Below are 26,212 nucleotides of genomic sequence, written 5' to 3'. Positions count from 1 at the left end.
ATGCAATGAAAGGGGATGAACTGGGAGGGACACAAATTATACCACAACAGAGAAGGGTGAACAACATCTTGACTATTTCATGCTGATGTCAATCGATACAAGAAGCCATATTATGTATAAAGCTGAAAGCTATTTGATTTTACAATCAGGCTTTGTAATTTGTAATTAAAGTGTGAAGGGTTTACTTCTGGAGAAAAAGCCCCTGTGTTAATATTCTCTTTCCATTTTTTGCCTGTTAGCACTATCATTTCCTGAAAAGCGTAGATGTTTACAACCAATTTGCTGAGATGTCACATTCATTTGAATTTCTCTTTTCTTGTATGATGGATGTTAATAATTTCAAAATCTTGCCAAAATAAATGTCAAACATTGGTATGTCAGCTCTCAGATAATGGGAAACCCAGTGCAACCAAGAAGAGATCCACATGTGCAAAAACAGATAACATTAGTTATTCCTTCATTTTAGTCTTAAACAAAGGACTAACCTTTGTATTCCTACGGAGGCTCTTGAGGATATTTCTCCTCTTGGGGTCCTCGCTTTCCTCAATGGAGTTGTCCTTCTGTGCTCCTCCCTCATCCTGGCTAGCCTTCGGTGGACCCCCCATTTCATCATCACTCCCTATAGAGAAGCTTGTCCTAAAGCTGCTGAACTTGCCAAGCCGTTTGGATCGATCCCTGTACAGCTTAGGTTTTATCCCAATGGCCGACAACTTTCTTCTGCGTTCCAGTGAGCTGCTATCAGCCTCACTGTCTGATCCATTTCCCCCAGCACTCCCGTTGGAGTGGCCTTTATTGGCATTGCGGATGGTGATAATCTTGCCCTGTGTGCTGTCATGAGGGACAGAGTAAATATTCTCTTCTTCTGTGGGTCGAGGTTTGCTTACAGCATCCATGGGCTCTGCGTAGTCTGAGGGGTCATAGCCACCGTCACTACCTGGAGCCCAGGTGACAGCCTGGGGCAAAGAGCGGCGGTTGGTACCACCCTGGTGGTCCATGTAAGGGCCCAGGTTAACCTTACGGACAGGCTTTGGCTTTACCTGTGGAGGAACCTTGTTGTTCAGCTTGCTTTCAAAGGTGCTAAGCTCAGAGATAACAGAGAACGTATCACTTGAATCCAGATCTGTCAGCTTGAAGCTACCTGGGTGAGTGAGACTACCATCCTCCCTCAAACTGTGGTAAGGTGGTGATGGGTCGATATCATCCTCTGAGTCCAAAAGAATGTTAACTGGACTGGGAGAGCCACAGCGAGGACTGGTGTTCTCATTGGTACATGCCTCAGCCACATGATCGTACATGTGTGTAGCCTCAACAATGGTGCGCTTCTCTACCACCTCTTTCAGGAAGGACTGGAAAAGATCTATCTTATGAAGCCCCCCTACTACCCCTCCATGTCCACATATTACAGTGTTAAACCTTGCATCTATTTCATGGGCCAGTTCCTCTCCTTGACTGACCTGCTCTTTAGCTGATTCTGAGTCTGACAGCTCCATCTGGCTTTCTGCTACTGCTAGCAGTTGAACTGGGATAATGTCTTGGACCTCACACAGGAAAGCACATAATGTCTCTAGGGAGGCTCTGCGACGAGCAGAGTAAACTGCAATATAGCCATGAACCAGCCTGCTCTTGCGGAGGGAGAATGAGGAATGGAAGGAGAGCAGTGACAGCTCAATGATCTGCCTTTGAGCTCCTATACTGAGATCCAGCAGAACGGAGGTGCCGCTGCTAAGACTAGAAGCAGGGCGACAATGATAGGGCAAAAGGAACGGAGCAAGGAGTTGGTCTAGGTCATAAGTATCTCCACACATCAGGCACATGACAATCCTCAGGTCTGCCTCTGGCACTGGCTGTGACTGAGAGTCTCTGAAGGCAGATGATGGAGGGGGTAAGGGAGGGGAGCTGCTTCCTATGCTTCTCCGTGATTCTAAGAGGCCCTTCAGCATCTGGTTGATCTGCTTCTCACTCACATTACGTGCATAGCCCATACCTGGAGAGGCAGGGTCTAGATAAGCACACTGCAACTTACCAGCCACCTGCTGCCCTTGTTGGATAAGGGTCTGAGCTGTCTCCCCTCCAATGTCTCCTATGGATCCCACCCCCCGCTTAGTAACCAGTAGGAGGGACAGCGGTAGTTGGGTTAAGCTGTTTTCCCTTTCCTTCCTGCTTATAGTGGACTCCCTATGCTTTTCTAAACTCTCAACAACATATGAAAGGGATTCCTTTGAGTTGTACAAACACAGGCAACCATGTGCTGTAAAGGTTGGTGTGTGGAAGGAATTAACTGGCAGACGTACGTTGCCTTCTATGGGACGAAGGGCTAACTCATACATCTTGCCATCTAACATGTACCGGTCATCACTGGTGCACAAGGCCCTTATTTCATTTGCCATCTCTCTGGCTAGCCCGTCTTTGCCAAGGATGACAAGATTTATTCTTTCAGCCCTGCCACCGTCAAGTCTTGAACTGTCTGATGGATAGCGAGTAGGGAACCTAGAGGCCAATATTTGCTCTATCTTACTGTCAACACAGTGGGGGCTGTTAGGGCATGTGTCCTTTGTTGGGTGGTAGACAAAGTGGATATGTTTCAATACCAGAGCATCCCTTTCTGCTTGCAGCTTCTGAAGGGCTTTAAACCTTTGCTCCTCACCCAGCACCTCCTGAATTGCTCCCATTTTTTCTTTACTTGGCTTTGCATCCACTTCCAACTCGTAAAAAAGCTCAGAGTATTCAAGAAGCAGTTCCTGAAAGTCCTCTTTGGCTCGGTCAATGATTTCCTTCTGGTGTTTGTTGTAGATATCGAGATATTCTGCCTCATCCAGCCACTGGTAGAATTCCTCATTCATGATAAAGCTTCGGGCCTCTTCCCAGGGTTTCCCTGGTGTAATGAAAGGAGAAACACTTAACTTCTCCTTGAACTCCCATCGCATTTCAGCTCGTTTGCGTTCATTCCTTAGCTGCTCCAGATGGGTCTCATAGATAGTTCCAGCTGCTGGGGTTTCCAAAAGGTCCTGGGGGATTCGATCATCTTCCATATTATCAATGTGGGGTGTGGTTTCCCAAGGGGTGTCATCTAGCACCACAAACCATTGGGAGAAATCTCTCTTTGTCTCTAAGACCTTCTGAACTCCAGACCAGCTCAGGTGGTCTATCTCATCCAATTCTGGTAACAGTACAGACAGGGCCTGTGGTAGAGTAGTGAGATAGGCCTTTCTACGTTTCTCTATGTGGTCTTGTTTAAGTCTATGCACATGCTGCTGAAAGAGCTTCTTGGCCTTAGCAGTTCCCTCAAGGAAAACATAATCCTTGAACTGAGAAGCAGACTGCATGTGGCGATTGACAGTTGGCCATGTCTCATTATGGTTCTTCACAATTTGATTGATCAACCATTCATATCGATCTTTGGCTGAGGCAATCTGTTGACTCTGCTGTTTTAATGCCTCAAAGTAAGGGATAATTTTGGGCTTTCCCCTACTCTTATCTATCAGCTGAACCAGTGTAAGAAAAGCTAGGTCAACATTGACATTAGATCGTGCTGATGTTTCTACCACCTGTAGGTTCTTCTTGGCTAGGGCAAAGGTGTGTGAATCTTTAATATAGCGCTCTACTCCTTCATCACATTTGGAGAGAACCAGTACCACAGGTTTCTTCGTTTTGGCTAGCTGGTTGTACAAGTTGGTAACGAACTTCATCTGGTCCTCAAAGCTACGGTTCATACCTCTACTAACATCCACACAAAGTAAGAAGCCATCCACCATAAGCTTGCCTTCCGGCATCTGTTTCTGCTCAAAGTCCTGCTCCAGCCCCAGCTGATCAGTGCAAAAGTACATTAGCTTCTCAGCTGAAGCTAGCTTTGTAGAAGCAGCCCTCTTGATATAAGGCTGGAGTGCCGTGCTTCGGTGGGGCTGGAACGTCTGATCATCAATGAACTCTGTCTGCTCCACTAAATTAATACGGCATTCTGGTCCTTCCTCCATCGTTCTTGCAGCCTCTCCCCAGAAGAGGAAGTGGTCATTGTTCACCACACGGCCCCCAAAGTCACTGGTGCTGAGAACAGAGGTGTGATCAAGGTAGAAGTCATCTGCACTTGGTCGAACAAAGCGGTTACACAGACAGGACTTGCCCACACCACACTGGCCCTTCTCCTTCTCTGTGCCAGACAACCCAACCACAACCAGGTTGTAGGTGGGTGCCCGGGCATCTTGCTTTTTGGCCATCATCATCGCTGGCAGAGGCTCATCCTGCCATGCTGGCCGTTAGCTCTAGGGGGAGGAGGTGGCTTCCAAAAAAGAAGAGTTTCCATGCAAGAGGAGCTCAGTGGGCTGGGGTTTGGCCCTGCAAGATAGTGAGAGAAAGAGAATGGAGAGAAATAATTAATCTAGGGGAATACATAAAAAAACACAATGATATGCTATTGAGCTTTTTATCTGAATTCCTACTGTGTGCCTATGTTCAGCTAATAATGTTTAATCTGTGATTCTATTTCTCCACTGAATGTTTCCTGAAAAGATTGAGGTCAGACGCAAAGCTGCTGGAATGCTGCACGTTACTTAACCCAGCTGCAGCTCAGTAAAAGGCGATTTTTCCCCATTTAACTCATTTAATTTTTATACTGTCAGGACTGCACCGCTAACAGCGGTGCCTTACACATTTTATTCCCATGTTCGTTGACAAATGTGTTTTGGCTTATTATCCAACATCTAACAGTATGGCTGGTTGTCTCGCTGCTAGCAGCGTGACTATAATGGACTAAAGTTATGTGGGGTTTTCTCCATTGTAGACAGCACAAAAACACATGCACATATGCACTACCACACACACACTTGTGAAAACAGGCATACTAAGCTTTCTGCACCCTAAATGGAAGACACACACACAGAAGATGAAAGCAGATAAGTGTTCCAGAGCTAAAGTTACTAATTGGCCAACTAGGGAAAGCCATCTGCATTTTAAAAGGCTGTGCTGCCTGTTGGCTGACTCGTCTCTATCAAAAACATGTTTTCTTATGTTTCTCACCAAACAGCACTCTGCAAACATATCAGAGTTGGCTGATGTACCATGTCTAATGTCTCAACATATTTACCTACATGGCAGAAATGGGTGCCACCTTGTCAAAAAATAGCATGAACACCTAAGTACATACACAGAAGCACAAATCACTGGCCAAACTGAAAATACCCCAATCAGCCAAAACATTAATTTTACCCTCATTTTATTAATGAGCTGGAAAGGAAGTTAGGGTGTGAAAAATACAATGCTGGCCATGTGCACACTGGTCTGACTGCTCAAGCTGACCATTGTCCACAACAACATTTAAAATTGCCAGGTGGATTTAATGTTGTTGGTGAACTGTGCAATATACTAAATCAGTGTCATACCTTAAAAAAAATAATAATAGAGAGAGGGGTGAGGAATGAGAGATGGGGGAATGCTCTTTATTGAAGGCTATTCTTGACAGCCCAAATTTGTAAGGAACAAAAATACTCCAGCGATGTAAACAGTCCTCATACAGACTTGCGGTATGAAACCAGTCCTTCCATGTCATAACTGAGGCATTAATGTAGATAAACAGACATTAAAGCTACTATTAATCATGAATAGCTCTTTTGACAGAAAGCACAAAAGCAGACAAAGCCTTCATTGCTGCTGAATTGAGTTTGTCAGAAAACTGTGGATGTGCAACGATGAACTTCAAAGTACAACACCAACACACCAGAGGGGTAGACAATGAAAAGAAAATGGTAGGAGTAAGAAACTCACTACACTGGAACACACTGTAGAGAAAAAGCAACCTCACACCAACCTTGTATCGACTTCTGCATACACTAACATGGTGTATTTCTGAGTTTTATTTGAAAAACCGAGTGCCACTAATCGAAGTTCAAAGCTGCCAGTTATGGCTTGAAACCCTGAGTTTTTCTAAAGCAAATCAGCCTGTGAATTACCATTACACAGGGAGAACCTCCCAGAGGTCTGCAGTATACAACCTAGTGCCAGAAGAAAAAGGAATCAATATCAAAAAGCATGACTTGTGTTTTGATTTTTATAAAGGAAATATACATGAAAAATGTATCAAGGTACCTAGACACAGACACAGTCTCCGCAACAATAAGGTGAGTGTGTTGTGCTCAGCCAGCTTTGCTGGTTGATATACAGGATTTAAATAGATCTAAAACCAGGGAATCATGGTTAATTCATGGCCTTCTCTTTCGGGACCTTCTAGCACACGTGTGTTTTAGCTTGTGTGCGAGTAGCACCAGTAGCACTGCACATATCCTTGATTAGATGGGAAGAACTGCAGGTGCGGTATCTACAGTGATACGAGTCAGCAGGTTGAAAATGCACCTGTATCCTGGATTAGTCATTCTCACATTAAAGATCAGACTGCCCTACCTACCATCAGCCACAGTTAGATTTAATTGCTGTTCCTGGATCTGGTCTACTGGCTTAATTATGATGTATACGGTCAAATCTCATCCAAATCTAAATAAGGTTCAGAGACATCAACATTCAAGGTTATGTGTTTTAATTTGAAGTCCATCAGTAATCTTTAAAAGGATGCTTACTAATTTATTGCTATTATAATTATGCAGGGCATATGCCAAGTACTGTATTCCAAATGGTATTAATTTCCATTTGGAAGTCAATGAACTGTGACTTCCAGGTAGGTTTTTTAGCTCTGCTAATAGAAAGGTTGCTGTGAACTACATCTAAGCATTGAGTCAACAAAGCTACCTACTGAGCTTGTGAGACAGGCAGTGTTGCATTAACAGACGAGTATGGAAGTCCTGGAGCAGATCCACATCAGCACAAATGCCTTAACATTAAAAATCCCATGACACTGGAGGCAAGCATTAACCGTTTCACTGACCCCTACTGTCTTTTTAATAACTGTCCATATGTGTGCGCAGTGCCGAGCATTAGGTGTTTGCACATACATATACAAGGGGAGGTGCAGTCCAATAACCTCTAAGGGACTGTCCGATTGACATCTCAGTGCGAGAAGCAAACTAGCAACTCAGAATCCAGTCTTGAGTGATGTGAGGATGCAGTGTTTCAGCGCACAGCAGTAGGAGATAATGGAGGGAAATAAAATGCCTCATGAGACTTGCTGCTGTGCCAAAGCCAAACTGACAGAAACATAGAAAATATATATGTTTTATAACTGCAGAATTCAGCTTGTGCTTAACAGTCTGTCAGGTGGCATTCTAAGTTCCGCATTTCATAGACAACAGATCTAGTCATTTAGGGAATACATTTCCATTTTCTACAGATGTAAAAAGCACCACTGCATGTGCTCTACTAGCGAGACCCATGGATGTTTTAAGGTTGAGGCATGGTTAAGTTTGGGCCTGTGTTGCATTTCTCTATGACCCTAAAACATGAGGGTAACCATAACAGGAGGGGGAAAGAAAGTTTGAGGAGATGCTGTGTGAAAGGCACTGGTGTGGGTGACAGAGGGTGGGAAGTTGGTGCATATTAAAAGGGTAGGGGTATAGAGGAGAATGGGTACAAGGGGAAGGAGACAGAGGTCAGTACCCTGGGTCATGTGAACTGCACATTGGAATCCCCTAGAGAAAAGGGACAGGGCCTGGTAAGGCCTGGGTAAATTAAGGGTCAGGGTCTGACCCATCCCATCACTCCAACCCTGTCTTATGATAAATAGCTTTATACGCAGGGTCTACCTAAATATCACATATCCATTTGCCTGTTGCTATTTCTCCTTTTCTCTAACAAGAATTTACCAAACTATTAGCTGAAACTGACTAAACCAGCCCCTTCTAGGTCATTGACTCACTAAAGGACAAGAGAAGCAAAAGAAGATACAACGTATCTGGTTTGCAGCCCGAAGCTAATGTTGGGGCGGCAGGGCGTGAAGTTCATCATAACACGTGCTGCAAAGGGCAGCAGGGAAAAATCTGTGTTCACTGTCCATGAGGGGTGAGCATGCGGCCTTCATGGCGTGGCTGCATTCCTTTCGTTACTCAGTAAAGAAAAGTTGGCAAGGGAGCATCAGCGTCGTCATTGGATGTTTAAAGTTTTTCTTAACATAAAAAGACGTCTAACGTTCTTCACTCATGCCACAACCTTCATATTCACAATGAAAGCCGCTTTCCCAATGAGCCTTCTTCTGGTTGTGCAGTATTACACGCTCAGGAAGACTGGGAGTTGATGGAAACAAAGGTCATGAAATACTCATGAAGCTGTGTGATGGTGATGATGAAGACAGAAAGACAGCAGGGAAAATGCTTTCTCTCCCTTATTCTCAAAGATACAAGACTGGCTGGCCCTCCTTTAACCCCCCCTCCCCCTCCCTTTTTCTGCATGACGTAAGTCTGCAACCATTTGCACCTCTGCTCTTCTATTTTAATTTTTTGCCTCATGCTCTCAGCTACATTATCCTCATCATATAGATTTCCGATCCACATCTGTCAAGATTTTTTGAATCAAACTCTACTCTCTCACCATCACTCTCTCCTCCACCCCTCCATTTTCCCTCCTCTCTGGAGACCAGCTGTCCATTAGTTAGAGACGAGGGTCCTGGGCATGGAACTCGCCAGTGGGTTGTTGGATCATCTTTGCCATCTTTACAGTCAACTTTCATGAGTAAGTGGATTTCCTAACGGTCATGTAAACAAGAACATGATTTCAGGAATAGGGTGGGTGATTAGAGTAACATGATTTTCTTTGGGGGGGGGGGGGGGGGATTCTTTGCCACATGTAACCCGGTTTCTAAGCTTTATACAAGAGCAGACTTGACAAAAGACAAAGAGAAAGTAGTAGAGCAGAGTTACTTTTAATTTTTCTTACGATTTACAGAGTTCACACTGTGAGAAGGAGCTCAGTGGTGTCTGTCTGTCTGTCTTTAAAACAAACCATTGCCCCCCACTAACTCAATACTCAAGTAAAAGTGCAAATATTGGCCTAACAGAAATATTAAAAGTACCACTTCAAATCTTTTTCCGAGGTAAAAGGAACTAAGCAGATTATCTACATTTTACTTTAAGTACAAAAGTAAATATAGACCCCACTGAGCAAGTAATGTGTTTTAAACAATCCTAATTATGGTATTTATGGCAAAACATGTACAATAATGAATAAAAACTATGGGTCAGAGGTTACTGTTGGTAAAGATGGAACTGTTTTAAGTACTTTGTGTGCTGTCAGGTGGTTAACCTATAACGATACTGCAGCATTTATTAGTTTATAAAAACATAATGATATTTTTATATTAGAACCACCTTTAATGTTGTGGCTGATCAGTGTATAAGTGTGCGATATAATATGTAATTGTTGTTTTAACAGTATGCGAATGGCGTTAATGGGTAGTGTCTTTCCCTTTGCGAAAAATAATGAGTCCACACCCTCACTGCATCATGTCGCCAAGTACGATATACTGCATGTGCACAGTAAGATGGCAAGTTGTGTCACCGCAGCACAAGTAAAGCTAATACAGCTGCAAAATCACTGAACTTAAGGGAGTCAACAAACAGCCTTCAAAGCCAAAATACAGGCACTACCATCGCTAGATTTAATTACTAGTCATGGATCATCCTCACTTATTACACTGTTAAAAAACAGCTTGACAACTAAGTTGTTTTTTCTAACTTTGAACCAATGCAAGGTGTATGTGGAATGTGAAAAGCTTCTGGAGAGAGCTGTCTGCAATAGGTCATCACATTTCACAAACTTGGTAAGGTTCATGTCGCCAAACTCCGGTGCATAAATTGCAGAAAGTTTTATATTTTGCTCATATTGTCTTCAGATAGTTACCAATAACTTCCCCTCTAAAAAGTCTGATAAAATTTCTCATCTATATAGCACACCTCTATATACGATGTGTGTAAAAAAAATGACTGAAATAAATTTATATGTAAATACCTCCACACACAAACACCAGATTCACAAAACTTCAGTGCCATGTGGTGCAGTGTTTTCAATGAATCAACTAACAACAGAAGTCGTACGTCTCTCCATCTATGCAAAATACACACGGAAATCCAACAATAATAAATGCTTCCTATAAGAAAACCACAAAAGCTGATCACAAGCTGAACTAATTAATTCCCCAAATATAATACAGTGTTAGAAATCTCATGTTTATACTTCAAAGAAACGTACAATCACAAATCCAGATCCTAACACAACAGCAGAGTTGGCCAGTTGCGACTAGGATTATGGACTCTTACGTGGATCAGCATCAGTGATTTGCATCTTTCAATATGCCGGATCACAAGTGGTGCTGTGTATTAGCGTGATCGATGATAGGGCGATATAACCACATGAAAAAAATACAGAGATGCAGATAATAAATCCCCCTACGGCTGCTCCATCCCACTGCACATTTGCATATAGTGACACATGGCACAAGCACACTGATGCAAAAACACATAAGTAAATGGTACCAGTCTTGAAGACTACACAATATAGCTTTTTTTGGCATACTTGTGTTGCTGTTTTGTTGTTGGGATTTTCTGAGCATTATAGTCTTTAGTAAGTTTCTGCCATGTAGTGTTGCTCCAGGCCCACAGCTTAAGTTTACTTTCATTTCCCCCTTCACCTGGCGCTAAAGGGCCAATTATTATAGACCCCCTCAGGAGAGAGGTAGACAGACATGCAGAGGGAGGAAGGATGCAGGATAAGAACAGAAAAAAAATGGACTAAAGGGATTCAGACCACAAACAATAGACAAATGAATAAGGCTGAAGGAAGAGGGCAGAGAAATCTGTATTCACAGATAAATTCTGATTTTAAAGACTGAGACAGTTCAAGGAATAGAGATAGAGGAAAGAGGAAGTTTTACGTAATAAAAAGAAAATGATCTTAAAGTAATAGATAGCCTGTTAAAAAGTGGAAGGAGTGAGCAGAAAGGGCAGAAAAGGGGACTGTCGCTGTGGTTTAACCTCAACTGCACCAAAAGGCCTCACTGATAGCGCAGCTAAATATAATGTGCTGGAAAGACTGACTATGACAGCAATAACTTCAAACTATCACCACAGAAATCTGCTTCATGACACAAACATTCCACATACACACAGCCACAGAGTACTATACATGCACAAGTATTCACAGTGAGGGTACCTTCTTCAAAGATAAGGTCATTTCTCATCAAATGGACAGGTAGCAAGTGGAAAGTGGGAGGCTTCAGTGTTTCTGCAGCCGCAACTTAGCTGCCACCAACACCAGCTCTGTGACCTTCGCGTGCGGTTGTTGTGACATTTACTTTGATTTTAGGAATTAAACTTTCTTCTACGATAATTTATTCACCTCAGTCATACTGCTGAAGCTTAAACAATTATTATAGCAATCATCTGATCAATGGACAGAAAATTAACTGATTATTGCTTGTATTTACATATGAGACAAATGCACTAACATTTGCTTTTTAAAATGTGGGGATTTGCTGTGAAGTGCACTCTGAAGTCACGCTACATGGAACATTTTACAACAACTCTTGCTTACATGCAAGGTCAGAAAGACAAGCCTATGTCTCTAAAAGCACAACTATGGGCCTCATTGCTTTCAAGGCCCCTGGCTCTTGTCTAATTCTCCCAATATTTCCCTCTCTCTTCCTTTTTTTTTTTTTTCTTAGCATACTCCTCCCCTCCCTCTCTGCTACCTTTTCCTGCAGTATTAGCAAACCTGGGGGCCCAGCCCCTATCAGACAGTCTGCTGGTGATATTAGCATACATCTGATCCCTGCTTCCCTGCTAGAAAGCTTGTCAGCATCAGCACAAGTGTATACACACATCCAGACATCCAATACAGCTGTCCTGTCCTCCCAGTCAAATTCAGTACAGCAGCACAAACAAACAGCTACAGCACAGACCGTACACAAATATGTCCAATACAGTCAGCAGGACAGGATATTAAATGCAGAGATGGGGCATGCTTGCATACTGTACACACAAATACACAGCGGTTTTGTGATTAAATATGACAGCGTTTTACCAATTTCTTAGAGGAAGGGTATTGGGAGATTGGTCTTCATACCCAGCTGCTAATCTTCCATCTGAATAAGCCTCCAATTCTGCTTGCTAGTGTAACAGCAATTGTGTTTGTGTTCACAACTTGCGATGCCTTTCATCTTTCAACAGCAGGAGCTAGATAAAATCAGAAGAACAATGTCACACCCTGCACCTTTTAAGAAAAAATAAATAAAAAAACTCTACATTTGTCTGTGTTAATATGCATGTTCATGACTTTGTAAGTAATATTAACTAATAATTGCTTCAAGCACATCCTCTCTGGTTGCCAATAAAATCAAGACTGTGCACAATAGATGTCCGCAATAAAAGAACCTATAAACCAGAAAAAGTTTTTGGACGGAATAATGAAACTGAACAGTTGCTGAACACAACATTCCTCTATATTTGCCAAATAACTAGTGTAGATGATTCTGTACTCAGACCTCTGGGTGGAAAGGCTTTATAACGTTGAGTGAGGGAATTGCCTTGATAAAACAGATAATTCAGTTCTACATTTCTTAGATTTTCAATAACTCGACTCAGTGGCTCACAGTTCTCCAAAACCACAATTCCACTCCCTAGGCAGAGAAAGCCATCCACATAAAATACTATGATTTGTGAGTGACAGATCAACTGCTGACATTACCTTCAACTTAACTGTCATTATTAACCCATTTTCAGTGGAGCGCTCTGCCTTTGTTGGAGTAGGTACCTAAATAGATGTGCTGGGCGGGTTTTCCAGATGGTGAATGAGACAGGCTAGCTGTGCACACTCTCGGAGTGATGCTGCTGCCACAACAGTTACATTTTTATCACTTTATCTACTGCTGTGAAAATTTTGACAGTCAGAAAAAACACACGGCACAGACTTGATTGCAAGAATTACAAAATTGGAGCCACACAGTTTCCATTGTTTTGCCTTTAGTATAATAGGACGTTTCCACTGGGCAGCATATGTGCTGTGTTCACCTGGGCCTTTGACAATGTAACACGAGAAGTGTAGAGACATGCAGTTTTTTTTTTTGAAAGCAGACAGTATAGAGAGACAGGTGTATTACAAGCAAAGAAGTCCTGGACAAAAGCCGGTACTCAAACCATGGATGCTACAGTTAAGTGGTATCACTCAACTACCAGATGCCACCGTTTGACTTCAAAACTAGTTGCCAAATTATCAACAAATACAATTGTATTTTATAGATGGAGATACATTGCAAAGCATTTAGAGTAAAATTTCTGCACAATCTATACATATGAATTTTTTCCATCTGAAAAGGATTCTCTTCTTCTGATCAGCACTCAAAGCACTTTAATATAATTATAATGCTGCTAAACTCTTTTCAAATGGACTTGTAACCTGCAGGCTTTGTATATAATCAGGTGCTAGGATACCTACAGGAAGATCTTACATCAACCAGAGATCAGCCAAACTGTTACTAGGTGACAGATGGTCTTCACACACACAACAAGATCGACCCGTCACCTACACCATATGTTCCAACATAGATACAGCATGTTCACATATCACAGACTTGTAGCCTGCTCTCTGCCTAAATAGCAAAAGTTTAAATAAACACCTTTATTTGAAAAACATTTTTTTCTCTTGTCTGCAAAGAAAATATTCACGCAGTGTTGAATCTTGAGACCAATTAAATCTGAAACTGACAGAAATGAAGAACAAGACGGGGCTGAAAGGAAACACAAACCAGACGATATGAACCAATTTCTACAGAATGCAGTAAAGTGTAAGCTCAGAGATACTAAGTGGTGGCTAGGTAAATGACGTATGCCGGCAGCTTCAGTTCAGTAAATGCGGGATGTCTCCATCAGAAGGTACCCATTACCCTCTTTTTCTTCTAGGAACTAAAGTCCAGGAACTATCCCTTGAGTAGAAGTATCATTTACACTTCCACAGCAGGACTAACACCCTAGGAAGTTTAGCTAAATTTTGCTTTTTTGGCAAGTTACTTTTTCTCAAAGCCTGCAAATGATAAAACTGTCCCTCATGCATCAGCTCTGCAAATCCAGTATAACAGTTAACATTGGGCCCCACTGAGGCCCCACCTCAATAGTTCGTTGACATTCAGAAAATATGACGCCCTAACCATGCTGTTTTTTTAGTTGGGGGGGGGGACATGGCTACTGTATGCAGTCTGCTCTTCATGTTCTCATGTGTGCAGCTTTGGCGCCAATGGACTGGTTGCAGCAGCTGCATCTTCATAACATCGTCAGACTCTGCCAGTAGCACAACAAGACAAACCAGTCAATAGGTGCCACTTCCACTTACATCTCAAGTCAATCCTTTCAATCCTTCCCTGCTCAGTGGAAGGCTAATAAAGCAGCCAGCAGTAATAAAAGCAACGCCTGGACACTGCACTGCAGCTGGCTTTGACAGGCTCTTCAATAGTCAGCGGCACAAAGCAGACACAAACAATAGCCGCAGACAGAACATTCCAATACTGGCTTTGTTTGTGTAATTATTTTTTCATCGAATTTCATGTTTTTCTACCCACAAACTGATCGACTGAGCTACTAATGGCAATGTGAAACAGCTTGTTATAATAAAATGGATTTGAAAAATACAAATGGTTTTTGAATGCTTGTATTGTTTGTATACACTGTAGGAAAAAAATGGGTTTTTAATTTTGAATAGCTCAAAGAAAAAAATTTTTTTTCCCCCAACATCAATAAATGCAACCTTTCAAGAACTTGGTTATAAGAACTTTGTTGTCCTGCACCATAAGAAGAGATGAAAGAGATGATGGCAAGTTGGATGTGGATGTGTTTTGATAGGTAAAGAGATATGACTGAAAGTGTAAAATGTGAAAGAGGGAATAAAAAAATATTGAAGAGAACAAGACGAGTTGTTAGCCAAGTCAAGTAGGAAGGAAGAAAGAGAGATAGTGTAGGGGGAGGAGAGGAGGTGGTGAACACAAGTAGTTTCCTGGTAAGTGCTTTGTACTTGTGGTTGTCTAATGGCACACAGACAGGGCTACTTTACGATCGCTCATCTGCACTTTTTGCTGCTGCCACCCTGACAGGCCTCGACATGAAAGAAATAAGCCCCTGTTAACAAGACAAACACTTTCTCTACTTCTGTCTCCTCCGCTTTGCCCACAGTTGTCTCTACTGCTGTTCAATTTTTACCTTCCTGTCATTTTTTCCCCTTTAAATTGTTTTCTCTAGGTCATTGTGTCATACACCCATACTCCTCCCCACCCACAAGCACAGTAACATTATGCTTCCTGCCCTAAGAACAGCTACCCTTAGGGAGGGAGACAAGTGCTTGAGTTGCACAACCACCGTAAATTACCAAATGAAGTAGCTAAAAGAAAGGTACACAGCATGCTTACAGAAAGGATGACACTGTGGGGAAAAAAAAAAAAAAAAACATGAAAGGCCCCGTAACGAAATGGAGGAGTTCTGCCAAAGACAGGTGAGTCACGGCAAAAGTGGGGGGGAGCTAATGATACAATTGAAAACACCTGAACCTGCCACAGTGTCAATTAAAGATAATGACTTTTTACTGGTTGCCACAGTAACCAAACGTTGGCACAAACGCAGATGGCTGCAGAGGCATTTCTTTCTCCAAACGTTCCTCCACTCCCTCCTCCTCTATCTTTTTCATTTTTTCCAAGAGCTTCACTTTTTCTTCCACACTCCACAAAAGCGCTATCCATGCAGCGACAATAGACAGCCAGAAAAATAAACCAACTCCATGGTTAAACAGGTAACTAAACTAAACAAAAAAAGGTAGTCTCTCCTGTGAAATATGAGCAAGGTTCAGGTGCAAGAGATGAAAGAATGAGATGAGTAACTGCGAGTAGACCTGAATAGTATATTTCTCACAGACTAATACAGCTTGTAAATTCTTAACATTATGCATATGTAAACATATCACCTTCTAGCACTGTTGTAGCAGTGCTTGTGTAGGCACAAGTGGGAGAGTCACCTCTGGGTTTCTTCTGCAGTCTGACTGGAGGAAGCTGCCAGACTCTAGGACAGATAGTCGAGAGGTTACAGGGGTTATGCTTGGTCATCCATTTTAAATCAGTCTCCAGGCAGACACTAGAGCGCCATTATAGCTCAAGACTTTGCTACTCTGCAATGAACTGCCTGCAGCTGCAGCACTATTAGGGCCCAAGGCCGTACTCTGCTTGCAGAGGCTCGCTTCACAGCCCAATTGTTCTCGTCCACATCACATAGAAATGCAGGCTTCAGAGTGAGGATCAGTGTTACAACAGTGAGGCTGAACATTTTGCACATTATTTTTTGTGATCAAAACCATGTCTTTAAGTTTATTGTATATACTATTATCTAATATTCTAGTAGGTACATGGTGTTTCTGTGATAACTGTAAAACTGCTAGCACACCTTTGTACTCACTTTTTTACTACAATTTGTTGGTAGCTTTTGGTGTTATTGAAAGCATTACTAGAGAAAAGAACAGACACATTAGTGGAAACTACAATGGGACATGAGATAAACAAATATTTTTTTTTACTGTCAAAAAAATAAAAGGTTACAAGTACATATAAAAAACCTACAGTACAACTTATGTATACCAACTTGCGTGATTACAGAAATGCAGAAACTAATTTTTCACGGCTTGCTTTGTTCACCCTAAAAACCATAACTCTATTTTATCATGTTTCTGTTTGTGTACAAATTAAATTGATTTAGAAGATTGAAAATGTTAATTGATAACTTTGGAGGTATCAGTGTCCACATTAAACTGTGCATACAGCCAGCAGTTCCTCCATGTGTTACTCACTGGCACCAATTCCATAGTAAGCACATGGACGTGAGAGTTATAGTGTCCATCTTCATCCAACTCTGTGATTCTGAACAATCCTCTCATGCCTGATAGGTCTGACATAAAACTAGCAAACGTGTACATGTGATCAGTCGGTCCAGTCTTTAGTCAACAGTTAATTCTTCCTGGGCAGGAGAGGGCTGTCTCTTCCCAGAAATCTTTGCCTGTACTGTGTATGGCAGCTGGAGGCCATCAGAAGTAATCTGGACTATAGATCTGGAGCCGTTGGAACAAGCTGCAGCTTGAAAAGAAAGGTCTGAAGCCATACTGTTATACTGTATAATGTTAAAACATAGTACACAGTACATTATGGTAGACCACAAACACAGAAGCAGCATCAATCCTAACCTCTTCTGACCACCTCCTCATCATTTGTATAACTTAAAATATGTATTATATTATTTATTCTTCCTCAAACTAGTCCATGCTGCACTGTTCCATGCTGCTGAAAAAAATGTCTCAGGAAAAGCCAGGGGGTGAGAGTAAGACCATTCTCTCTGTTGAAACGGGAAAGGAGGAAAGCAACCAGGTTGAATTTTATAGCAGTTGTCCTGGCCCTAATCCAAGTCTTAACCCCTATCTCCCAACCAATTTACACACACACACACACACACACACACACACACACACACACCAAATTACATGCCAAGACTACTATCCCCAATCCCCTTCCTCCCTCCACCTATCCCTGCTTTTCTGATTGGCACAGTGGCTCCACCTTACATCCCAGGGTTCTCGTATGAGCTCACTGGCCAGTCGAGTTATCTGATATGGTTCCAAATTTTGAAGGAAAGCAAAACAAGGATCCAAGGATGAAAATCGTGTGCAGTCCTTCGTGCTGTGTTTTGTTCTGATACCGATCTCTTCTAAAATAAAAATTAAACATGCTTCGTAAGAGAAGAAGTAATACGTTCAACAAAAATACATTCATAAACACCTAAACGTGTCCTTATTGCTGCTATAAAAAAATTCATATTATGTGACATCTAAATTTAGGTGCAACTCAAATCAAAGTTTAAAATGAAATTTTGCCAGTTTGGTCAAAAATTGGAAATTATAGTTTTCATATACCTTCACCAATTCTCAATACTGCAGGTTTGATTGCAGCCTTCGCACTAGTGTTTCAAATGCTACACCATTCTGTTTTAGTGCCAATGTCATCTGAGATAACAACCACCCTGCAAAGACACGCAACCACAGCTATGGGTCCAATATTTAAGCCTTTCTAATCCTTGATCTAAGACAAAGGAGGGAGGCACACAGACAAATACACCGTCTCACACACACCCCACCTGCTCTTGCCCCTAAAGACGCAAGTCTCTCTATTGATGAGCCCTGGCTAAGGTCATTACTGTGTGTGTGATGGTAAAGAAGGATTATTTTGCCAGTGTCCACTCAGCACGCATCGGGTGACTTAAAGTCTCTCCTTTGTCTTTATCTCTCTCTTTCTATTGCAATCTCTCCAGCTCACTTTGTTTCATTTTCTTCCTCTCCTGTCTCCATGGGGATTTGAGCAGAGAGAGAGGAGAAGGAGAGTGAGGGAGGGTGGGAGGGATGGAAGGAAGTGTAAGCCAGTCAACAAGTTCCAGGGTGCTTTTTTTCCCGTATCAAGAGATAAAGGAAGTATGTGTGAGCTCCGTGTGCAAAGCCTCAACAGGCAAAGTGACCAAATGACCTTGAGTGGGCTCATTCATAAAGCCAACCTACAGAGCACAAGGGCACAACCAAACATCCACATATGATAAAATCTACTGGGAAAGGGGGGGAATAAGAAACCCGGAAAGAAAGGAATAAACGAATTAGGCCAGATAAAGCCTTGTTCCTATTGCACTCTGGAGACTTGCTGCCATGGCAGTAGAAAGGGGAGAGGGGAAGAGAGAGCTTTAGAAAGCACTTGGACATGAAAGAAAGGGAAAGTGGCATGCTGAGTCACGAACTGAAACCTGCTACTATAGCTAGGCACAACTTTGTCACAAAAAGTGGTTAATTGCAATTAACCAATATAGACATATTTCTGCAACAAGTTTATCAAGACTGATTTAAAAAAATAATATGCCTACATTTTAGATCATAGCTCTCAATAACCTTTAAAATCTTTCGGTGGCTGCTGCACGTGGCGGAAGCAGCCGCAGGCTTCTCCTGGCTGCTGTCCCAGTGTCCACTCTCATGTTTAGGTTTTCAAGTGAGGCTCTTGCCTCAGTAGAAACAACCTATGATAGAACTTAAATCAAACTCTTGGCACAATCAGGGAAGCATAATAATGAATGAGCAGAAATAAATGAGAATAATTTAAAGACAAATGACGTGGCGAAGAACAGCAAGACCAATTTTAACACAATCTAACATTGTCCAGGCTGGTAAATATTGCCCTGTTTAAATAAATCTACTATTCTTTCTCCACTGGCTATTAAACCCTATCACTTTATCTCCCCATTAACTGGCCTGTCAGGCTGTCTGTTTGCTGGGCTGGCTACACAATGACATGTTTGCCTCTAGTCAGATTCCCATTTAGATCCTTAAAGAACCAGACGGAGGTGAGAGCATGTATGTGTGTCAGTGTGTCTAACAATAACATAACGCCTTGTTGTAATTTGGTTATTATCACCTGTGTCCCTAAATGCTTTTCAAAATAAACTGCTGAGCAAGTTGGTTTATTCTGACTCCTGCACCAGAATATTAACACTAAAAATAAGCAAAGGTAAAAGTAATAAAGGTAAACTAAGTCATTTGTTGGTTTGGTGTGAAGCATACACTCTAACCAATCATGAAACCCATGTGCAGTATGCAAATGGCCCTGCTCCACATCTCACGCAAACTTTCATCTGCTTTATTGACACAGCACATTCAAGTTCTAGCACATTAACAGGATGTTGAGGGACCGGATTTGCTGCAGATCAACTGGAAAACAAAGAATCATACAGAGGTGCACAATGCCCCATAAAGTACAATTCCTCGTTGGCAGTTTGCCACATTTAGGAAGCTTTTCATCCTTATTGTCACATATTTCCTAAACGTCTGATGCCTAGTGCTCAGGAGCACTTATCCTAGCAGGACACAAAGTTGAGGCATGAGAGAGTGACTAAACACTGTCAGCTTACCTCAAAGGTGCACCAATCTACAGTAATAAGGATTGTCAATGTCACACCTTAACCGCCCTTAGACAGTCTGTATGATGTCTGCCAGACCACAAAGTCGGCAGTTTATACAGAGTCATGCTGTACTCTTACTGGCTCATTTACTGAGAAGAAATTTCATGTAGCTTTCTGTAGCCCCATCACCCAGGCATCCATAGAAAATTTAGCAGATGCATTACAGACAACCGTCTTTGTTTCTTTATGTTTTGTATAGAACAGCTGAGACGTCACCTTACCACAGAGACAAAGCAAACGTGATTAGCTGAGATGGTGTTGTCCTACATTTGACTGGCTATAATCCGACTCTCTATTACTTTATTTAGTGACAGTACTGGAAGTATCAGTAAACCTGATCAAGAATTTTGAGGGAAATATACATAAAAGCAGTTATGGTGCTTAGAGAAATTAAGTCTGCCATGATAAACGTTCAGGAAATACAGGGCTGTAACACCTCCAGAAAGATACACTTTCTACAATAAGTACTTGTATCCCAGAACGACCTGCTTCCACACCCACTGAACACAAATCTTAAGCTTATTCATCCACATAAAGCAGAGAAGGCAGCTTTAATTCTCTGCAATTGTTGGGTATACAACTGTGTGTAATGTGGTGTGTATGTAGTGCACGCACTCTCCTGGTCTTCTGGGACAGAGCCTAGTGGGACCAATATCCATGTATATACTTGCAGAGGAAAAAAAGCTTTGGGTTTTTCTCATATCTCTCTCTCACACACACACACACACACACACACACACACAAACACACACACACACACACAATCTGTAAGCTATACAGTCAGACTACTGGAAGGCAAACTTATGCACACACGTGAACGTTTGTGTAGGCAAATTATGTGCTTTGACAGCATTTTCTCAGAGCCCACTCCTCACACACAGACCCAGGAGACACCCTATTTTACTGACTGCAAGCCAGAGACTTTCAAACATAATTCTCCATGCAAATGAAGAAGGAATAACTATTTATCAGATGCAGTGTGTGTGTGTGTGTGTGTGTGTGTGTACTGTAATCAGGCACATGGATGTAGCGGTGAACTCCTGTGGCTTATAAGTATGTGTTAACACCTTGTTCATACATATACGGCACGTGAATATCTTTGCACCAATTGTTTCAAGCCACATCCATATTCACTCACTCTCTGTGAAGACACACTAAACATGCAGCGATTACAGTACAATAGGAGAACATGCAGCATAAAGACAACACAAAGGAAGCTGGACCTGACTAGCGACAACTCCCCCATTCATCACTATGCCCCTGGAGACTCTACATCCCTTCACAGTGACAGTAGTGAGCAGAGCACACATACATTCATGCACACAGTTGTGTTCCAAAGAGCTCAACTGTACACCATACAACAGCCCATGTCAGCATCACCACCAACAGAACAGGGCTACTTATGTGTTGTGTGTTGTGTGTGCACCCATAGCCACATATATTATTCATCTGCATGCAAGCACATGAGCGAAGTGACTGTGGTGGAAGAGATAAGGGGCTTCTTTATTTCAGCCTTTTACTTGTGTGTGAGTGAATGCGTGTGTTCTTCCAATCATTTGTAAAGGAGGACTGGAAACATATAGAGATAGCAAACAAATTAAGCAAGAGGGTTTAAAGGAAAAGGGAAAATAAGAAAGGCAGAAAAGAGGGGTCAGTAATTGCACAGAGGAATAAGAGAAAATGAGAATACAAAGAGGATGAAACAGGAGGTGAGGTTCTGAGATGGTAAAGAAGGAGCTCTAGGAGTCTTATCCTTGTCATATTTTCATTTTAGTGTACAACCTTGAATTTACCAAGAAAGATTTGCAAAATTTAGACACATACCATACAGGAAAACAGTGCATATCTGCCTTCCTATTCTAGCACACAGTACTCAGCATTCATCCACCCCATCAGCACTAACAAGCCAACACTGTCAACACTCTCAGCAGGCTTTATTCCATCTACAACGCAGTCTGCTTCCACAAAACCAAACATACACGCTGGCACCAGCATAGAGAATTACACACATGCTCTCACACAAAAACATCTCAGGAAGAAAGGCCTGGAAAGCAAAAAAAAAAAAAAATACTGAAATGAATAAAATAACCCAAAATTTTCCAGGCTCTCTCATCATCCTCCATCTGTCTACACCTGGACAAACATAGTGTCTAGTCATTAAACGAGCAAAGAGGATAGGCTGAGCTAGGTTAGGAGAGCAGGTTATGTATGTATGAAAGAAGTAACATTATTAAGGATACTGTATAGTAGGGCTTGAACCAACATTTTGAAATTGACATTGCAGTTTAATAGAACACAATTTTCAAAGCAGATAAGCTGTGATTTCTTTTTTATGCCACAATAGTAAGAGAATTGTTCTCTCAGGCTTCAAATGCAGAGACATGCCTCTCTCCCACCTAGAGAGAAAGTGACCTAGAGTAAAAGATAAAGTTTAAAAAGTTTGGTAAAGACCCCAGCAAGTTCAACTGCAGTGCTGCTGTCTGTAGGGAAAAAAGCCTGAGCAGAAACAAACCCAGATGCTGACGAGTAAGAGACCACATTAAACAAAACAGTAATGTCCCATTGGTTGTTTGAATATATTATATTTTTAAATGAGAACATGTGCAGCAGGAACAGGTCTTCTTCTTTTCCTTTCGGCTGTTCCCTTTCAGGGGTCACCACAGCGAATCATGTGCCTCCATCTAACCCGGTCCTCTGCATCCTCTTCTCTCACACCAACTAACTTCATGTCCTCTCTCACTACATCCATAAATCTCCTCTTTGCAGCAGGAACAGGTGTTGTGCTAAAAATGACATTGCAAGTTAACACCACAAATATCCTCCAGCATGTCCACCGGGCTGTGATTGACAAGTTAAAGATAAAAAAAAATGTCTGCCAATGCAACCACCAAACGCCACTTGGGTCAGCTGAGCCAGGTATCGGATGACAGAGATTGGTGACCAAAGTATGTGAAAGCATTACTTAAAACTTTAATCAAATCAAATTGTTGAATGACTACGTTTGTCTAGGCGAAGATTTCAAGTGTGTATGTGTGTTTGTTTGTAAATGCATGGCCCATACGAAAGAGTTTATATGATATGTGTAAAGCTAAATCATTTATAGCTTGTTTGCAGTGAATAATACAGAAGAGGAGAAACAAAAGACATTAAATCACAATATTGCGCTTGGATAAATAAATAAATAAATAAATTTTAAAAAATCGTAATTCAATTATTTTCTTAGATGGTTCAACCTGACCCATAACCTGCATTTTCCTTACTTTGACTATCAGAGCAATATACCTGACTCCTATGGGAAAAGCTATATTTAGTCTATGGATGTGTAAACATTATAAAAGAAACTACAAAAAAAACCTCCTTTCATATTTACAAGAAAAGCCAGTAAAGCCCATCATGCATCTGTTAAATTGCTGCAGTGAGGGACTCATGGACTTGTGACTATATAAAATATTAACATGTTCTAAGCACAAAATCCCATGCTGCTATCTTCTGAGCAGAAACAAAAGTGGTATAGTAAAAGTATGCATAATACTGTGTATACAGATATGCACACATGCCTGCACGTGTATGCTCACAAACACACATTCAAAGGTAGAAAGGCACACATAAGCGCACAAATAGCAACAAAAGATTCTCGGTCAATGAATAAAAGGGGGCAGGCAGGCTAGCAGGTGCTATGTTGGTGCAAGATATGGCTTCTGTCCGCCTCAGCATTTCTAAACACTCAGTTATCTTCCCTCTCCACAGGAGTAGAGGTCATTTCTTTTTTCTTTTCTCCTCTGCTTTACCATCGTCTCCTCTCCTCATTGCTGCTTTCCTCTTCTGCTCTAGCTTTTACTCCTGTCTCATTTATCTACTCCCCACCTCCTTTTATATCCTTCCCCCTTTAGCTTTTATCTGTTTTCTTCAGCGTTTTCCTGCTTTCCACTCCACCCTTGTCCTCTCCTTTCCCTCCTTCCTCCCCTGCTCCTCGTCTCCGGTGCTCTCAATGGAACAGCCCATTCAGCAACAAAACAAAGCTGCCTAGAGCATCACACACTGGCTAATCAAGCAAGACCAGAATGCAGCAGCCCTCAGCTGCACTCAGCAACACCATGATACTGGGCAACATTGGGACCAAGCAGGAGGAAGTAGACGATAGGTTTGTCACATAAGGAGAAGAGGCATTTCGGAGACATAGAAGCACTTGAGCAGAATAAATATGCACACGCCAATATTACCTGTTAAGTTTTCGCAGCTGATAAGAGCTAAAAGTAATTTTCATTTCGAGGTCTCGAGCAGTGTTTACTTTTTCCATCATCTAAATGATGGTAAATATACTCCAGCACATGCAAGACATACTGAAGAGAATGAGTCTGACAGTACAAAAGGCCGCATATGCTACAGGTAAAGATGAGGCAGAAAGGAGGGCATGAAGGAGAGGCAGAAAGATAATGAGGTGGAGAAAAATCTCTGACAGGCCTTCACCAGTGAGGTAGTGCATTTATGACAATGATGAAACCCAACAATGGTCAGCTGCAATCTCCTCCTGGACAAGGGATGAGAGCTTACAAGCTAGTATGCCAGCCGCTCCTCAGTAACAGAGAGTAAGAGCTGTTCAGCTTGAAGGAAAACTCAAAACATGACAGAAGCTGGTCCTGCAAGATCCGGAGATCGAAGAGATATGTAAACATGTCACAGTGACAACAGAGGGGCACATCAAGGGCTAGTGTATTGTTTATTGTAAGCTAGCAAAAAAAAACAAAACCCTCCATCCATCTAAGCATAAATATTCATTCACCCAGCCAGGCCAGGGATTTACCTCATGTTGGGATTAGGTGAAAGAAGTGTAATACTAACATGAGAAAGACATCTTTTTCTTACTGCAAAAAAAAAAAAAAAAGCAAAGTTTAACAATAAGAGCCAGAAGTGTTGGAAAGCAGAAATGCTACAGAGAGGAAGGATCCCTAAAAGACAGCATACTCTTCCAAGTAACTCGTTATAATTTTCACCACTTTCTTCTGCTTCTCAGTTTATCTTTAACCTTTAGAATGTTGATCACAGCGACTCATTATTGTCCAACCTCAGAAAACCCTCATTATATTGTTTTCTTTTGTCTTATATACCTTTCATTTTCTGTCATAGTAACTTTGTATACATACAGTAGCATGAACTGAAATAATGAGCTTTGAGCAAGAATTGCCCAGATTCTTCTAAACATCTTATATTTTTAACCACAAGCATTGCATGTATACTATTGCATGAATAATACACTACCACACCCATACATATTTATCCCTATATAACCATATATCTTCATTTTAAGTCTCTTGGCTCCCAATTTGTGGTTTGAATAATAAAACTGTCAAACCACCATGAGAAAAAAACTAGATGCAAAGATACACCAAGATATGTCCATGCATGTTCACCAGCACTGAAATTACAGACACAGAGTAAACTAGTACAGCTTACATGTTTTGTCAATTGCTGGGCAACATTTATGTACCAGTCATGTATACAGATCTGTACAAATTAGGTCAAAATGCTGCTCGTTCACTTGTTCTTGGGATACGCTGGTTTCTAAACAGGAACGACCATATAGCAAATCCTCCAAGAGTAGAAACTATGAGTGTACAACATATTTCTTGGATTTTGTGGCAAAGTTGTAATGTAGGCAGGACAGCATGTTTGGTTGCGAAGAGCGGGATATTAAGGGGGGAGATGGGGCACAGAGGGTTGCAAGTAGGGGAGAATGTGGTGGTAGGCACCAGAAAGGAGAGCGTAGTGATGAAAGCGGCACAAGTGATGGTGTGAAGGAGAGGAGAGTGTGATGGCAGGATGGGATTTGAGTCTTTTAACTTCATTAGTTCCGCCTCAGTCTGGGGTCTGTAGATTATGTCTAATTAAGCAGCTTAACATGGCTTAAAAAGCACCACACAGAAAGCACAAGAGCCTTATCTGTCAACCTGCTCAAACGATTCTCCGCTTCTCCTTTTCTTCCCGTGGCACACTAACATAAATTCCCTTTGCACGGCCTTTATGCTGGAGAGATTAGAGGCTGTGACATCGGTGCAGGCTGGATAGCTAGCAGCCACAGCGATAGCAGCGTGGGCTGTGGAGAGAGAGGGAGAGAGCATGTGTGGCGAGCTGCAGAGAGGCAGAGGGGCAGGCAGATGCTTCCTTTTGCAACTGCAGGGGGAGAGTCAATAAAGAAGGGTGGGGTTCTCCAAACATGAGTCCTCCTTTCATTCAAATCAGTATTTGTACACGAGTCAGAATTAGGCCAAGCAGCCTGATCACTGTCAGAA

General features: G+C 41.9%; 1 protein-coding gene across 4 annotated transcripts in view; it reads right to left on the bottom strand.

Annotated features, from left to right (window-relative positions):
• arhgap35a (Rho GTPase activating protein 35a) overlaps window positions 1–26,212 on the bottom strand; it is a 57,602-nt gene that overhangs the window by 18,112 nt on the left and 13,278 nt on the right. For 2 of the 4 annotated variants that reach the window (XM_067506578.1, XM_067506581.1), the window contains exon 2: window positions 486–4,329. In XM_067506578.1, coding sequence (XP_067362679.1) covers window positions 486–4,217 — 3,732 coding nt within the window. In that variant the 5' untranslated portion in view covers window positions 4,218–4,329. Of the gene's footprint in view, window positions 1–485; window positions 4,330–11,946; window positions 12,099–15,861; window positions 15,957–26,212 lie in introns of those variants that run through there. The other 2 variants (XM_067506579.1, XM_067506580.1) reach the window with 2 other exon arrangements.

The sequence above is a fragment of the Channa argus genome, chromosome 6 (genome assembly GCF_033026475.1).
Source record: "Channa argus isolate prfri chromosome 6, Channa argus male v1.0, whole genome shotgun sequence".
Taxonomy (NCBI): Eukaryota; Metazoa; Chordata; class Actinopteri; order Anabantiformes; family Channidae; genus Channa; species Channa argus.
The sequence above is the reverse complement of the archived record's forward strand: the minus strand, read 5'-3'. Positions and strand labels throughout refer to the sequence as shown.